General features: G+C 42.3%; 1 protein-coding gene across 3 annotated transcripts in view; it reads right to left on the bottom strand.

The window, feature by feature from the left end:
- Positions 1 to 17,177, bottom strand: part of TPK1 (thiamin pyrophosphokinase 1) — a 455,370-nt gene that overhangs the window by 85,953 nt on the left and 352,240 nt on the right. For all 3 annotated transcript variants that reach the window (XM_075921715.1, XM_006124113.4, XM_075921716.1), the window contains one exon: positions 3,712 to 3,823. In XM_075921715.1, coding sequence (XP_075777830.1) covers positions 3,712 to 3,823 — 112 coding nt within the window. The remainder of the gene's footprint in view (positions 1 to 3,711; positions 3,824 to 17,177) is intronic.

Below are 17,177 nucleotides of genomic sequence, written 5' to 3'. Positions count from 1 at the left end.
ACCCTTATCATTGTGAACACATATGTTCAATGTCTTTCAAATTAAGACATCAGTGCTCATTTTATATGGTACAGCCAGTCCTTACAGATCAGTTGAAAAGAGTTAGATCAGAACTGTGCCAGTCAGCAAGCTCTTCACGTCAATCTCCTGTATCTGGAAACTTCCTTCAATTCTTAATTTAAAGCCGAATTCAGAACCCAACTACAGTAATTACTTGTTTAACACGTGCCCGCTTAACACATTTTCGCAGTAGCACCTTTTTTTTTAGGGAACATTTTTCGAATAACACGACCGTCCCCGAAATAACACAAAAATAATCAAGTGATGAACTACTTCGCACGACAGTACAAGTTGGTGAAAACAGTGGTAATATGCATGAGCGGATGCATACACGTGGTCACAGCGCTCCTCCGCTCACTCACGCGTTTATCTTTGTGTTTTAACAAACCACAGCGACTTGTGTTGCTAGATATCTAATGTTGACGATCCAGCACCAACAAAAAATTGACTTTGCCGCCACTACCACCTGAAATGCAACCCCCACCTTTTCCATTATTTTTAATGGGAAAATTGACCCCGCGTAGTACGTTGTCGCTTAGCACGAACACTCTCTATTGTGTTAAATGAGGAATTACTGTACTAGTGATCAATTGCTAACAGGGGATTTCAACTGTACACATCAAATCCGCAGTGCAATCTGAAGTTTTCCAGATCCTGAAAGTGCAAGAGACCATGTAACACTATGTTTTGCCAAAAGTTAAGCCCCTAGTAAAAGATAAAAGCAGACAGCTACATAGGCAGGCAACAGAGGCATAGTAGGCCCCAGCACAGCGGTTAGACCTCAGATTCATCATTAAGATAGAAAAAGGTATTCACGTGGGGGCCATCTATGTGGGTGGGCACAAGGATCTGCCTACGTAGATCTAACTGCAGGGTTAGGATGCAGTTTAGAATCACAGGATTGGAATGCTGCATCTACACAGCACCCTTACCTAGAAATGAATTACATAATTTGTGTAGCACAAATTGCGTAGCTTATTTCTAAATAGTGTTTTTTGAAAATTTGGAGCTATCTACACAGCACCAAATTTCAAAATACAGTGCTCTTCTGAAACATCCCTTAACCCTCATGGAATGAGGGTTACATAGATCCCGGAATAGAGCACCCATTATTTCACAATATATTTCAAAGTAACAGGTGCATTTAAAGACACTGTCTAGACATAGATGACAGGACCTCAAGACATTATCCAGTCCATTCTAAACTGCTTTTAAAAATCTCCAAAGATGGAGATTCTACAACCTCCCTGAAGAGTTTATTCCAGTGGCCAAACCACCCTGACAGGTAGTAATTTTTTCTTTATGTCCAATCTAAACTGCCTTTGCTGTAATTTAAGTCCATTGCTTCTTGTCCTAGCCTCAGAGGTTAAAGAGAACAATTTTTCTCCTTGCAAAAATCTCATATGTATTTAAAAACTATGATGTCCCCTCTTATTCTTCTCTTCTCCTGATTACATATACTCATTTTTTTCAAACTTCCCCCATAGGTCATGTTTTCTAGATCTTTAATCTGTTTGCTTACTCTTCTCTGGACTTTCTCCAATTTGTCTAAATCTTCCCTGAAATGTGGCACCCAGAACTGGACACAGTGCTTCAGATGAAGCCTTATTAACATGGACTACCAGCAGAATAATTACGGAGTATGGGACCTTTCAAAAAGGGTTGTTGTTTTTTTAAAGAACCACGTCTAGATGGCACATTCACTTTCGAAAAACCCTTTTTCGAAAAAGTGCTCGGATGTCATTATGCAGATGAAGCACAGGATATTTAAATCCTCGCTGCATTTGCACTTTCAATTTTCCTAATTTACATCCCTCTTTTGACAAGGGATGTAGTTTAGACATACCCCCAGAATGATGTGGGTTTTTTTTTTTATAAAGGTGTTACATTGTTCACTCATATTTAGCTTGTGATCCACTATGACCCCTAAATCCCTTCCTGCAGTACTCCTTCCAAGACAGTCATTTTCTGTTTTGTTCCTAAGTGGAAAGCTCTGCATTTGTCCATACTAAATTTCATCCTATGTACTTCAGATCATTTCTCCAGTTTGTCTGGATCACTTTGAATTTTAAGCCAAAACGCCTGCAATTGCCTCCCAGCATCCTATGCCATTATCTAAATCACTGAAGATATAGAACAGAACTGGACCCAGAACTGATCCTTGGAGGACACCATTTGATACACCCTTGAGAATTCTAATTCATCAGGCCTTGGTGATTTGAAGACATCTAACTTGTCTAAGTAATTTTTACTTGTTCTTTCCCTATTAGTGCCTTTGATCCTACCTTGTTTTTGATGGTATTCGCTATTTTAGGCATCCAATCGCTATCAAACTTTTTGATGTAAACTGGAAAAAAAGTCACTTAGCACTTCTGCAGTTTCCACATATTCTATTATTCTCCCCCCATCAAATAACAGGCCTACTTTGTCCTTGGTCTTTCTCTTGCTTCTAATTTATTTGTAGAATGTTTTCTTGTTACCCTTTTATTGATGTTATTTGTCTAGTCATCCTTTGTAATTTGACCTAGTTTCCACTTTTTGTAGGACTCTTGAGTTTCAGATCATTGAAGAACTCCTGGTCTCTTCCATGCTTCCTATCTCTCCTATGCAGTATCATTATTTGCTCCTGTGCCCTTAATGATGCCTTCCCCCCTCCCCACCCCAAAAAACCCCCTGCCAATTCTGTTCAACCGTTTTCTGTCTTAGACTTGCTTTCAATGTGATCTTACCTCCCTGTGTGTGCTAAAGTCTGACCTCTTGAAATCCATTATCTTTATTATGCTATTTTCCCTCCTACAATTCCTGATAATCATGAACTCTACCATTTCATGATCACTTTCTCCTAAGCTGCTTTCCACTCTCAAAATTCTCATCCAGTTCCTCCCTATCTGTCAAAATCAAATCTAAAACTGCCTCTTCCCCACTAGCTTTTTCCACCTTCTGAAATTAAAACAAAAAGTCTCCAAGATAATAGCCAATAGCCTTTAGGAAACCTTCCAGTGCTTGTAAACTGCTGCTTTATTTATTTCCTTTTTTAATTTGAATACATCTCCATCAAAACAAACCAAAAAAGGTTGACTTAACCTTCTTAGGTAAATATACCCAGCACGATTCAAATGAAAATATTCCCTTACTATTTTTAGGTCTATTTCTGTTGCTCCATTTTAAATACAAAAGAGAAAACAAATATGCATCCAGGGTTGAAAATATACCATGTATGCCAAGCAGTTCTCAGAAAGTGAAGTCGCTTTAATAATCTGTATCACATTATTATTTATCTCTCATAACTTTATGGCTTATAGGCAGGAGTTTCAGCATTTGCAGCCTTACCTCCCTGAAGACTCATGTATCAAGAAGGTAATGCATCATGACCTCAACAAACATTCCATTTAAACAGTATTATGATTCCCAAAAGCAAAACATATTTCAGAGTGTGATGTGTTAGATTGTAATGTAATTCATGCATTTCCCCCCCTTCTTTACTTTTTCATTGCTGGAAAAATCTGCTTCAGGAAAGTCTACTCTTTCCTTCCCCCTTAAACATATAAGGCAAGATTTTAAACGTGTGTTACATGGGTGTACATCTGAAATAACTCCAATGAAGCTACCCCCCAATTTGAAATGGTGTTAACAGTGAGACATCTTACTTACTTAGGTTCCATTTTAGGCCTGTTGTAGTAACATTGTCACAAGGGTTCCCAACTGGAATGAGGCCACACCACTTGCTTTCCAGTCCTGTATTTACATGCAGTTGGTGCTTCCCCTGCAATACAGAAAGAAGTCTTCTTTAGTCAGTAGCAACCATGGACAGGGAAGCCAGTTATGTTTTATAATAATCTGAATTAGAGACTGGAATGACCCAAATTATCCTGAAGTTCAGAAGTATTTGGAGCTGAGACTTCAATTTAACCTCTCCTACACTAAGGGACCAGTCAAGGATCCAGATCTAAATTGGCATTTGGATCTGGGCTTTTGGTTGGTCCCACCTCTAATCTGAATCAAATGCTGTTCAGTATTCTTCTGCCCTAGCACTCACATCAAAATCTAGGTTGTTTTTTTCCCCATTCTGGAGGAATCCTGGTCTAGTTATTAATATTCTGATAAAACTGTTAAGTTTTCATGTGAACAGTGTTAATGCTTTAGAAACAAAATTAGGGAAAATGTACCTAGTTTGGCAGCTCATCACAGAGCCAACATTTTGGCCACATTTGTAAGTTTCATATACTTTCCCTTATGCAAAAAGTTTTAAACAAAGCCAATGGGGTTCTACAATGTTTAAAAGATTTCTAGGGAAAAACCTATGAAATTTAAGAAAATGACATCTTCATTGTGATGTTTTTAAGCACCACCCAGGGGATGCAATTATCATAAATACAATGACAAAAAAAAAAGCTATGTGGATTGGAAAATTAATACTCATTTCAAATGAAACTCAACAGTCTGACACATATAGTTGAAACTAAGTTTCTTATATCTCTCGTATTAACTCACTTCCTTGCTGTTAATGTCATTGTTTGAAAGAGCTACTTTTAGCGATGACTTATGATTTAGAATTATATTTTGCAATAATAAATACCCTTCTGTTAGTTGTGCTAGGTGCCTAATTCAGCACATTACTAACTTTAAGCACATGAATAGTTCTAATGAACTAAAGAGTGGACAGTGCAAAGTTAAGAGGAAAAGGAAAAGAAGCAAAATTTCACAGCAATGGGCAATCATTTTCTGTGCTCAGATGTTTAAGACAGAGCTAGGAGGAAACATCAAGGATGCAAAGAAGGAAATTGTGCCAATATTTGTGGAAAAAATATCACATTCTTTCTACATAATTAATTTGTTCTACATAACAAAAGAGATAAGATGCTTCAGAAGTGTATGCTTGTTGCCTTTTATTCTCTCAGATGCATGGAAGCACTTGACTCCACTACGTGCTAATCGGAGTCACAGACATAATTCCCTCTCACAGCAATGAAAATTCTAGATTTTTTTTTTATGGTTTAACAACTGATTTACCATAATGTTTTTTTTAAGGTAAGAAACCAAGAAATCCAAAATGCATACCTCACTGAGTATTACAAAGAATAAGACCCTGTTCCAAGCAAAAGAAAACTAGTTGTTTAACCCAAGTTGCATCCTAAATAGCAAATAAATAACCTTTTACTGAAAGAAAATGCTGTGAGCTTAAGCCTTGTATTTCTCATTTCCTCTCCCACAGCAGCCTCTGTCACTGTGAAATGACATGTTAGAAGACTAAAATGAAGGAAAGATACCTTACTGCCAAGATGAATTATCTGAGGTGTTTGACAAATTCTACTGTTTTTCATATCTTGTGAACGTTCCCTTCCTGGGAATTTGCTCTGGGCCCTGGACTACGCTACAGACTTCAGTTGGTATAATAGCCATAAGCAACTCAGATATACCAACTTAGCTGAAGGTGTAGACAGCACTGAGTTATGGGAGACCTTCTCATAGGTATCATACCTCCATTCTGATACCTATTAGTAAAGAAATATGAAAAAACAGTGAAATAAAGATGGCTGGCATGAGACGGACCTTGATTATTTCCTGGCTTCTCAAACTCAAAGATCATTCTCTTTTTTTGACTTTCTGGCCCCGATTGATTCAACAATGGGGCCACTCGTATGCTTCAAGTAAGGTACACACTTGTGGAACAGATGCCTCTAAAAGTATGTTACTTGTCTAAAGATCATGAGATCTTAAAACAGAAATACCTCAGGGTATGTCTACACTACAGAGCTTTGTCGGAAAAATGGCGATTTTTCTGACAAAACTGGAGTTAGGTCCACACTGCAATCATGTTCTTTCAAAAGTAAATCGAAAGAACAGAGGAGTTTTTCCAGCATTGGTAATCCTCTTTCTACAAGTAAGGAGCCTATTTCTGAATGAGCTCTTTTGAAAAAAGGCATGTGTGGACAGGGAGGAGGGTTTTCTTTTGGAAGAAGAGGCCTCTAGGAAATAGCACAGGTGCCCTGGTGGATGCTCTGTCCATACTAATCACAACTCTATAGTTTCTGTCTCATGCCAGCTCTTAAAGCTGCAGGCACCCTAGACAAACCTTGTGGCAGGAAGCCGACCTGAGAGCAACACCCTGACCACACGGTCCTCCCTGCCACAGGCCTTGCCACCCATGGCCCAGACTCAAGCCCCCCAAAATCTCTCTGGCCCTCAAGGGAGCAGCCCCAGGGGTCCCAGGACCCACCCCAGGGGACCAAGCAGCAGGCAACCTCCTGATCTGGAGTGGAGATCCTGTCCCTCCTTCAGCTGTGGGGCAAGGAGGAGATATTACAGGCTCTCCGCTCCAAGTGGTGGAACTCTGATATATCTGAGCACAAGGCCGAGTCCATGGCGGATCGCAGACACCCACCACAGACCCTGGAACAGGAATACTTCAGGGCCAGAGAGCACAGCTCACACTCTGGGGAAGGACCCCACACCTGTCCCTATTACAAGAGCTCCACCAGATCCTGTGGGGTGGGGAATCCATTTCCCCACTTGTTGTGGTGGACTCCATCCTCCAAACCCCTATCGTCACCCGGCCAGAGGTCACCGTGCAGGAGGAGGAGACGGACACCATCACCCTGTCCCTGGAGCTGGTGATTGTCAACCACAACATCTCCCAGGCCTCGTCTGATGCCAAGGAAGGATCTTCAGGTGAGTGCTCTCAATTTGTCTCACACACAGGGTGGGATGTGAGCGTTTCAGGGATTGCTTGGGCTGGACATCGTGCTGCAGTCTGTGCATGTGGAACCATGTGCAGTATTAGTGTGCACCACACGGACTCAGCAGGCAGCCCCTGAGCACAAGGACTGTTGGTCGCTGCTCACAGAGGAGGGCACAGCCTCAGAAACAGTGTCTGCATGGATGACTGACTGCCTCTCCCTCTTTGTGTTCTCTACAGCTGGACCAGTTGGGACTGAGGGGTGAGCCGAAGGTGTGCCAGAATTCAGGAAGGCCTCATGAGCCAGCATGTCAGCACCCTGCACAACATGCAGCAGACCCTGGCACAGAAGATATGTGAAGATGCTGAGTGGCGGAACAATGCCTGGGACCAGCTCATGCTGCGGTGCGATTACATGTATGCTGTCATGAGAGAATGATGGCACACCCGCCTGCTGTCACTCCTCCTGCCTACTACCCACCTGCCCCCTCGCTATGCCCATTCCCCCTCCCCCTGCCATGCTGCTGCTCCTTCCCCAAGCAATGCCCATACTCCCTCCCTACATGATGCCTATGCCCCCACCATCTCTGACCCTGCTCCAGTCCCTCCTTTTGCTCATCCACCTGTGGTCCCTGGACCCACCCAACCCCAACAAGGTCCCCCCACCTGAGGTGACACATCTAGCCACGCCACACGCCACTCCAAACTCCCCTCTCCCTCCAGGATATGAGCCCCTTCCCCCGCCCACCTTTTCTTAATGTCAGATAAATACAGACTTCATTTTGTTGGAAACCAAACAGGTGTGTTTATTGAGAGGTCAGGGAAGGGGCAAGGGAGGGGCTGTGGTGGGGAAGGGATAGGGCAGCAAGCCAGAGGCCCCTGTTGGAGGCGGCCCTGGGGAGAGTTACTGGGATGCTTGAAAGAACCTCTCCCCTAGGGCTTCCCGGATGCGCACCTGGGCCTGATGGGCCTGGCGGATGGTAAAAACCGCGGACAGCTGCCAAACTTTTGTAAGTGCTGGAACTTTCCAGACACATATCACTTCTCTCCTTCTGGAATGGGAAGCCAGGTTCAGGGGGTCCCTTTGGAACCCGAGAGATGCCCCCATGTCCAAACCTAGCTCCGTGCTCCAGAAAGAGAGATGGCAACTTGGTAACCCCAATATTAAACCTAATATTTACCCTGATAATCAAGAGAGGAGTTTCAGGAGGATAGGGCACCACCCGTGCGCTCCTGGATGCTTTTCATCCCATTCCGTGGACTATAAGGGAGTGAGGGGAAAACACTTGCATTCCGTGAATGCCTTTCACACCTGACTGATCACCAGGTCACTTGCTAATAAATGAAGTTAATTTGTGTACTGATTTCCATCTTTTTTTTTTGTAGTAAAGAACACATTCTTAGGAAATTTTAAACAAAGTAAAGGCAGAAATGAAGGGTCTTAGCAATATGGTACAAGAGTTACATCAACTTAGTTTAAAATTCATGCATTTTAGGGAGTTTATTTTGAAAAAAAATGTCTAAAAAGTTAGCAAACAGGTTCATTGCTTTTGCATAAAAATTTTAAAACTCCACATTTGTACAGCAAGAGCTAGACAGTCAAAGCGCTGTGAGATTCCCATAGGGAAAATAAGGTGCCCAGTGATATTTTCAAGTTCCCATATAGAAATCTGCCATTGAAGCAACACAGGGCTATGCATTTAAGGGAGTTCACATAATCAAAGTTATAATTATTGGTAAATAGCACACAAACAATACACGCTGGTGCCCCCCAAAAAGGTGAAACTGATGTAGCAACCAAATGGACAAAGTTTAAAAATAAAAATAAACCCAACGATTGATTAAATTACTTGCTTTTAAGTTTTTCTTTTACCTCTGAAGTACACAGTAGAACTGCTTTAACATTTTAACTTATAAATCAAATAGTATCATGTTTTAATGTTACTGTTGATAATAATGGCAAATAATATAGCTACATTGATTTTTATCTTATTAAAGCAGTCTTGAGAAAAAACATTGATTCAATCCTCAGGACTGATCAATGTATTTTTTTTCCCACTTTTTGTTTGATGCTGGGAATGAGATCAACTTCTAAGTTCAGCAATATGAAGAAAATGTCAGAAGTCTTTTTTTACTGTGTTTCAACCAAAGATCCATAACTTTTATCTTTGATTTGGATGTGAGACTCATTTTGGGTGCCATTTTAATAAGAAAGCACTAACAAAAATACTAGTTGGTAAAGAAAAATCCAAGAATCAATTTTCCCTCTGTCAGCTCTCCTAAGGCAAGTGGGAACTAATGCAAATAATCATCTGAACACTGAGAACACCTATATCTGCCTAATACATTGAAGATATTGAGCATGTGTAACTTTAGTCAAAAATATCCAAATCAAATGTCGATAACAAATAAAGAGTATCATGCAGAACAAATACAATGACCATGAACACAATTACAAGTAAATGGTCTTGTTTGCATTATAAGTTATAATTGTAGCCAGTTAGTTCATTTTATTATTTAATTGTGTTACTGTTGCAGTTAACTCACTTGTTAAATATAGGGCTGTCAAGCAATAAAAACAATTAATCAAGATCAATCATACTATTAAACAACAACAGAATACCATTTATTTAAATGTTTTGGATGTTTTCTACATCTTCAAATATATTGATTTCAATTACTACACAGAATGCAAAAAAAGTTTTCAGTGCACCCTTTATATTTTTTTTATTACAAACATGTGAACTGTAAAAAAGAAACATCAATTCCCCTAATTGAAGAACTGTAACACAATCTCTTTTGAGCTGACCCCTGGGCAGCGCGGAGCTCTGTGTGTGTGTGGGCGGGGGGGGGGGGGGGGGGCGAATCGGCCTCAGCCAGGCAAGGGCAGAGGAGGAGGTGGTTGGGGGTAAAGGAGAGGGATCAGCCTTGGCTGGAGGAAGCACCGAGTTTGGGGCAGGGGTATAAGCCCCAACTGCAGGTGGCAGGAAGGAGTCAGTCCTAGCGAGCAGTGGGCAGCTCAAGACTGGGGGCGGGTGATGAGCTCCAGCTGTAGTAGCAAGGGGCTCTGGAATCTGGGTTAGCCCCAGTCCTAAGTGACATGGTGATAGTGGGGAGGGAGAGCCCATGCTGGGCAGTGCATAGTTTTTTTTTGGGGGGGGGGGGTTAGCCCTCAACTGTGGGTGGCACAAGGCTTAGCGGTGAAGGTGCCCAGCACCAGCTGGTTTAGCTGGGGGAGGGAAGAAGCTCAGGGTCAGCCCTAGCTGCATGTGGCACAAGGTTCGGAGGGAGTGGCCCACCCCAGCCTCAGCTGTGGCAGGTGTGTGTGTGGGGGGGAGGGGAGCATGCAGTGGGCAGTGCTGAGTTGGGGATAGGGGCTCGACCCCCAACTGCAGACGGCACAGGACTCAGGGGAGGGGTCAGCCCCAACCCCAATCACGGGTGGTACAGGGCTGAGTGAAGACCCCACTATGGGCAGTGCAGAGGTGGGGGGTTCAGCCTCAACCCCAGCGGTCGGCAGCATGAGGTTCAGCCAAAGATGCGGGCGGGGCAAGGGTCAGCCCCAGCTCTTATCCGCACGAGGCATAGGGAGAATGGCTTGAGCGAGCCCCATGTGGCTATTTTACTTTAAGAAACAAGGTCACCGGGGAGGAGGGAGGGAGAGTGTGTCATGATCTCTGTTTTCCACTGAAGTCAGGATGAGAACCATACCTTTTTTTACCCTCTTTTCTTTCCACCTACCATCAGCTGGGGGCTTGTGTTACTGTATCTGACCGGATGTAGGTTCTCTGGAGCAACTGATGCTACCCTTGCGCCCAGAGAGTCTGATTAACACGTTAATTGTTCCGCATGCTAATTGCACATGTTACACAGCAATTAACTGACAGCCCTAGTTATATGTAATCAATGTTTGATTAATAGATAAATTGAATAAGATTATACCAGTACAAGAGTGACGAGTATTTAGGAGTAATACATTTGTAAGGCAGTAATTCAGGGCCTATACTGTATTGGGAAGAGATTAATCTAAAGTACTTGGTGAAAAGTGTTAACACTATTATTACATGGTGCTGTAATCTTAGGAGAGTCAATTATTTGCAGACAGTTTCCTATATATAGCATTGATCACTTAAATGTTTAACCTTGGGGGGGATAGTAAATCTCTATTTTACTGGCATTCACCACTAGAGGGATTTCATCCAATAGCCTTGTCAGAAACGGTTTGAAGCACATGTGTTCATTAATTGGGTCTAATAATCATTATAATTCACTTGCTCCAGTACCCAAAATTTAATTCGCTGTAGAATAGCTCCTTTATTCGATGTGCCTCTTCAAGGGTAGCACTTAAAGTGTAAAGCCCTATCCCGTAGATAATTCAAGCAACTGGCATGTGTAGTCCAACTAATTTCAATGCTGCAATAGAGCTATTTACATTTGATAGGAAGAATTTGCAGGCCTAGGTCCAAAGGTCAAATAGTGTTTGGAGGCGCAATAAATGTATTACTTTTCAAGTACCATGTAGGCAGTTCATTTTATCATTTAATTGTATTATTGTTGTGATTGATTCCCATTTTATATGTAACTAATATGCGATGAATAGATAAGTAGGCCAGGATTATAGGAGAAGTCCTTGATTCTCCTGCCATGCAACATTTCAGACAACACTTCACCAAGCACATTAGGTGAGTCCTTTACAAACACAGGAATAGTGGGCAAAAGTACCGTTCTACCTTTGGAACAGTAATTTTGTCCTCTGCTGTCAAGCCCGTATGATGATTGGTGATGGTCAGCAATGGAAAGAGGAAAAAAATGATGCAATCTTCAGGGTGAAAATATCCTTCCATCAGTTAAACTGCCAGTAGTGAAGATATTACAAATATACACACAAATAAAGTGAAATTATGACCTGGTATGAAATGAGCAGTCTGCTAGATGGGATCACAAAATAGTTACTATCAGAGGGAGCCTGGGAAGTTCAGTTGTGGCATGCAAGAGCACCTTCAGCACTCACAGATGTCTCAGAGGTTAACTGTCAATCTGCTATAAGAATGCCTCCTCCGAGCACTCATTTCATAAACCTGTATCCGCCTGCTACACATACACCTCCACAACTCTCTTCAGATGACCAGAGATACAGAGAGCAGATGCATCTGGAAAGTGCAATAACCAAAAATATTGTGGCCCTCCTCAAATTTCCAACTAGCTTTTTACTGTCCCATTGTTAAGATTTTTATGCCTGAGCCTGTGCACTGGTTGCCCTATACTCAGCAGATGTATCATTATGGGCTTAATAAAGTATTAACATTTTTAGTGACTTCATGCTTAAAATATATATAAAAAAACCATGCTCAAGGCCCTAATATTCTGAATCCCAAAGTGCTGAGTATTACAACATACTTTTCCTCTCAATCTTTTATTTTATGACATATTTAAATAGTCAGTAAGTCCTTTATTGTGCAGTTGTGTGTGGATGAGTCCAGATAGTGTCTTTCATTTAAATTCATTCTGTCCTTTTCCTATGGTACCAGAGATCTGCATGAGTTAATTCACACAGCAAGGATATTTTACATATCTGTGACATAAATAACTTCCTGTGGGAGCTAAGAGGCTAAATTGCCTCTTCACTGTACTATCAAACCACTACCTATTGCTGTCAAGTGCCTTTGACAAGTCCAGATCAGTTGAGCTTCAAAGTGAGTAGATGGTTATAACCCTTTTTTTGGTAATAGCTGATGTTCTATCACGTTCTAGGGGGGAAAATGCTACAATGGTTTCAAAAATCAAGCTAGCAAATATGTTCTATTCTTCTAAGGAACTGTGTCAGGTTTTGTCTGCACATGGTAAACAGTATTCAATAGTGACATGCATCTGACGAAGTGGGTCTTTGCCCACGAAAGCTCATGCTCCAACACTTCAGTTAGTCTATAAGGTGCCACAGGACTCCTTGCTGCTTTTGCAGTATTCAATAGCTGATTTTTTTTAAATCAACATTTAAATAATTGTTGTCTCAAAAGTAGCTTGTAAACAAACATTAGCCAAATGATGCTGCCCTAACCTTTTTCTCTGATAAACATATGAGAAAGAGTAGCTTGGTAGCCAATGGTTCCTAATACCAATAACAGAGAGGAACAAAACATTTTAATAGGAGATTATATTTCCTGATGTCATATTGCTATAAACTTTTATTCATAATTTTTAGTATAACCTATTGATTTCATTCTGGAAATCTGGAGTCCATCCATTGCGTTTGCAGTAATTCATTAGCTTCCTTCTTCACAGCCCTGTTGTGGAGTTCAAGATTCTTAGGACAATCACCAAAAATGGGACATATGAAAATAACATGAAGAGATGCAAACTCAAGTACTTCAATAGCATGCTGATGGTATTGGCCTCACAATTTCACATATTTAATCTAGTTGTCTTGTATTTATATATTGATTCAAGGTACAGTCTCATGCCTTCGCAAGATCAGCAACTCCTTCACACGATCAGAAGCTTCAGAGGGTAGCCAAGTTAGTCTGTGTTGCCGGCAAGAGTAAGTCTCAAGTCCGACACTGGGTTCTCAAAGTACAAAGGATGATACACAGGTATCTATCAAACACAAGTAGTTTATTTCCTGACAGATAACAGCTGCAGCCCTTAACTAGAAGGGCAACATAACAAAGAAGCGGCATATCTTATGTCCCTTCCTGCTAGCCGGGGATCCCGAGTTGGCTGTGGACGAAGTGGGAGGTTGTCTCAGCTTCTGAGGCACCAGTACCCAAAGCCCATCGGTGAGGTTCAAATTGCTGTGCTTTGATGCAGCCTTAAATACAGTTCTCTTGCCTTGTTTTGCAGTTTGGAAATTTCCAGGGGTTACTCATTACGTGCTGATGTAGGGCTTAGCTGTTAGTTATCCATCTGGTTCTACTTGTTCTTTGGCCTTGTTTACGTGATCAGTGCATTAGGGTAAACAGGATTGTTTATGCGTTTTTGCCCTTTACCCTTATCTTACACTTGTTCTTGCCATACTGGCACCAATGCTTATCTTAAATGGTGTATGTTCCCAAAGACATGCTTCTGGCTCATCAGATATGGAGAAAAGGGGAAGGGGGAAGAATGCAGGCCTCACCACCCCTAAACTTGCACGTACAAAATTCTTCCGCAATTAACCCCTACAGTCTGTTATAGAAAAAACCAACAAATGGTCTGGTAGCACTTTATAAACTAACAAAACATGTAGAAGGTATTCTGAGCTTTCGTGGGCACAGCCCACGTCTTCAAATGACTGTAGTTCATCTGAAGAAGTGGGTTGTGCCCACGAAAGCTCACGATACCATCTACATGTTTTGTTAGTCTATAAAGTGCTACCAGACCATTTGTTGATTTTTTCCTTCACATGAGTTATTCTAATATCTCCAAAAAGACAAGCAACCTCTGAAAGTAAGATGCGCCACTCATCTCGGCTGCTACTTCTCCATGTCTGTTATTTATCATGGAATCTAAAGCCCTCTCATTAACTTCTACTGCTTGAGCACAAGACCTTGCTCCAACAAGTCATTAAATAGGGCATGACAATGTTCTTATTGTCTAGTTCAGATCTAAGTTGTATGTAAGCAAGTAAGATTGAGTGATACAGTTCTTTGCACTGAGCAGTTGTTTGTCTCAGGCCCCTTTCAATATGACCCTTACTTTCAACCAAACAGTGTAAAAGAGGGGTTGGATATAGGTGAAGATGGACATTCAAGACGTGAGCTTGTGTGCGAACCTCATAATTCTACATGTATACTTTTTTGGTCTTACTTCTGGTTCTAGAAAGAAGTAATTTGATGCTCTCATTGACACACCTTGCTTGAACAACCTGGGGAATAGTAAAGGTGACTTCCCTCTCAGCTGACTCTTAAGATGAACTACAGCTCGATGCTTCTGCTGGGCGTGACTGGTTCTCCCAACCCTGCTAGTACTAAGGCCACACAGACAGCCCCCGTTGCATACATTAGTTAAAGACTAGAGTGTCCTGCAGAAGCAGTTTCTTCTCTACTCCTAAACCTTTTCTCTCGTAGCAGAGGAGTCAGCTGGACTTTACAGTGCACAAAACATTCCTTTTGGCAATAAAATGATGGTTGAAACTCTATTAAAATGTTTGTAGAGCATACATTGGTATAACTCCTGTTCAGTTTGACAGGAATTATACTCATTAATATCAAGGCTGAATTTGGTCCTTAGAATCCAGAGGAAAATCTCCCATTACATTAAAATAATTTTAAATAGGCCACATTTGGACCTCAACTATTTGACAGTGCTGTGTTATAGTCAAACTTGCAGTGTCAAAGAACTATGAAGGACTGAAAGCAAGATTTGCATTTTCTTGGCATCCTATTTATCATCATAGCCATATTTCAGAGAGATTATCTATACAGCATTAAACTGAACACATTTAGAGTACCACCAAAAGGTAAACAACTGTATTGGTTTGCATCAAGGAAACTCCAACTCCCCCGCCAAAATAAAAAAAATAAAAAAGCCTTATGACATTTAATTGCTTATTGCCTACTAGAAAAGGTGCTGACCTCCTATACCTGAAAAAGTGGTATTTAAAAACTCGAATGCAATGACTGACAGCCCATCTAAGCCTTAACACTGACTTCCCATGTCATGTGCCCTTTTATACACCAAACAGCAGTTGCACTCTCAAAATGTTTGACTCAATAAAGGCAACCAGAATTAAATAATGCTGTACAAATTGCAGAACAACATGAGGCAAAAAACCAAACACCCTCCCCATTACCCAGAAAATACAAACTAAATGATCAACGTAATCACATTTCACAATATGTATGTGTTGAGATATTGTAACAAGTAATGTTGCTTAATCTAGGTCTTTCATATGATACCATACTTATATATGGTCAGTAAAGAGACACTTAAGTCAGTTCCAAACAGCAGTAGGAAAAAAATTGGATTCCAGGTCTCTGGTGTGCTACAGCAAATAAGCCTTTTGATAGGAGACCAAGCCTCTAAACATACCACCCAAAGCAAAAGAACAGAGACTCATAGAGACAGGCCAGATTATTCACAGCCTGAGTTTCCAAAGTAAGAAAGATAATTTTGACAAGAGCTGTCCAAGCCTAAAGATAAACAAACAATTCCTTCCCAAGAGAGAGGTAACAATAAAGAGAAATCTTAAGTAAAATAGGACGGCTGAGGTTTTTCAAACTTTCAAAATCCATGCAATAAGCTCCACATCCCCAGAAGTTGATAGTACAGGCAGTCCCCGAGTTACGCGGATCCGACTTATGTCAGAGCCGCAGTTACGAACGGGGTTTTTCTCGCCCCGGAGGACAGGAGCGGCGGGATGCCCAGATGCGTCGCGGTCCTGCCGCCCGCGTCCTCCAGGGCGAGAAAAGCTGCTCCATGTCTACCTGGTCTGCTGGGGGGGGGAACCCCCCCCCCAGCAGACCAGGGAGACGCTGAGCAAAGCTGCACAGCACGCGGGCAGCGGGACAGCCCAGACGCGCCGCGGCTGTCTTTGCTCTCTGTCTCCCTGGTCTGCTGTCTCCAGCAGACCAGGGAGACGGGGAGCAAAGCCTCGGAGGACGCCGGCAGCGGGACAGCCTCAGCGCGTCTGGGCTGTCCCGCTGCCTGCGTGCTGTGCGGCTTTGCTCAGCGTCTCCCTGGTCTGCTGGTCTGCTGGAGACCCGGGCGGCGGGACCGCGGTGCGTCTCGGTCCACCGCCCGCGTCTCCCTGGTCTGCTGGGGGGGGGGGGGGGGGGAGGCATACCTGGGTGGTCGACAAATGCCTTTGATGTCAACACCCGCGCGTCCAGACTACCGCGCTGAGCCGACAAACAGCTGATCGGCTCAGCGCGGCAGCCCTGTAAATTTAAATGAAGTGGCGATTATTAAAATCGCCGCTTCATTTTCCTATGCCTGGTAGCCTCATCTACATGCCTCTGGCGACAGAGGCATGTAGTCTAGACGTAGCCCAAGTCGGAACTGGCGTCCAGATTCAGCCTGTTGAAACTGATCAGCGGCTGATTCCAGGAAGCCCGGGGCAGAGCAACTCTGCCTCGGGCTTCCTGTAGTCAGCTGCTGGTCAGTTTCAGCAGCGGCTGAATCTGGACGCCAGTTCCGACTTACATACAGATTCAACTTAAGAACAAACCTACAGTCCCTATCTTGTACGTAACCCGGGGACTGCCTGTACTTCAAATTAAAACTATAAGGATGTGTCCAACATTAAATAGCATATAATCAAGGATAATTTATTTAATAGGGTAACAAGCAGGATTCACCTCTGAATTTTCTATCCCTTTGTTCTAAATCTTGTCTGGTTATAGAGGCGGCTTTCCTGTTGGAAAAGAGGAGTGCTCCTTAACTCATTCTTTTAGCACATGAACAGAGAAGCACACTTATACTAAAAGAATATAAGCATAACATTTTGAATCGAAATGAAGATTCT

Source organism: Pelodiscus sinensis, chromosome 2 (genome assembly GCF_049634645.1).
Source record: "Pelodiscus sinensis isolate JC-2024 chromosome 2, ASM4963464v1, whole genome shotgun sequence".
NCBI lineage: Eukaryota > Metazoa > Chordata > Testudines > Trionychidae > Pelodiscus > Pelodiscus sinensis.
Note: the sequence above shows the minus strand (reverse complement) of the source record. Positions and strands in the feature narration are given on the sequence as shown.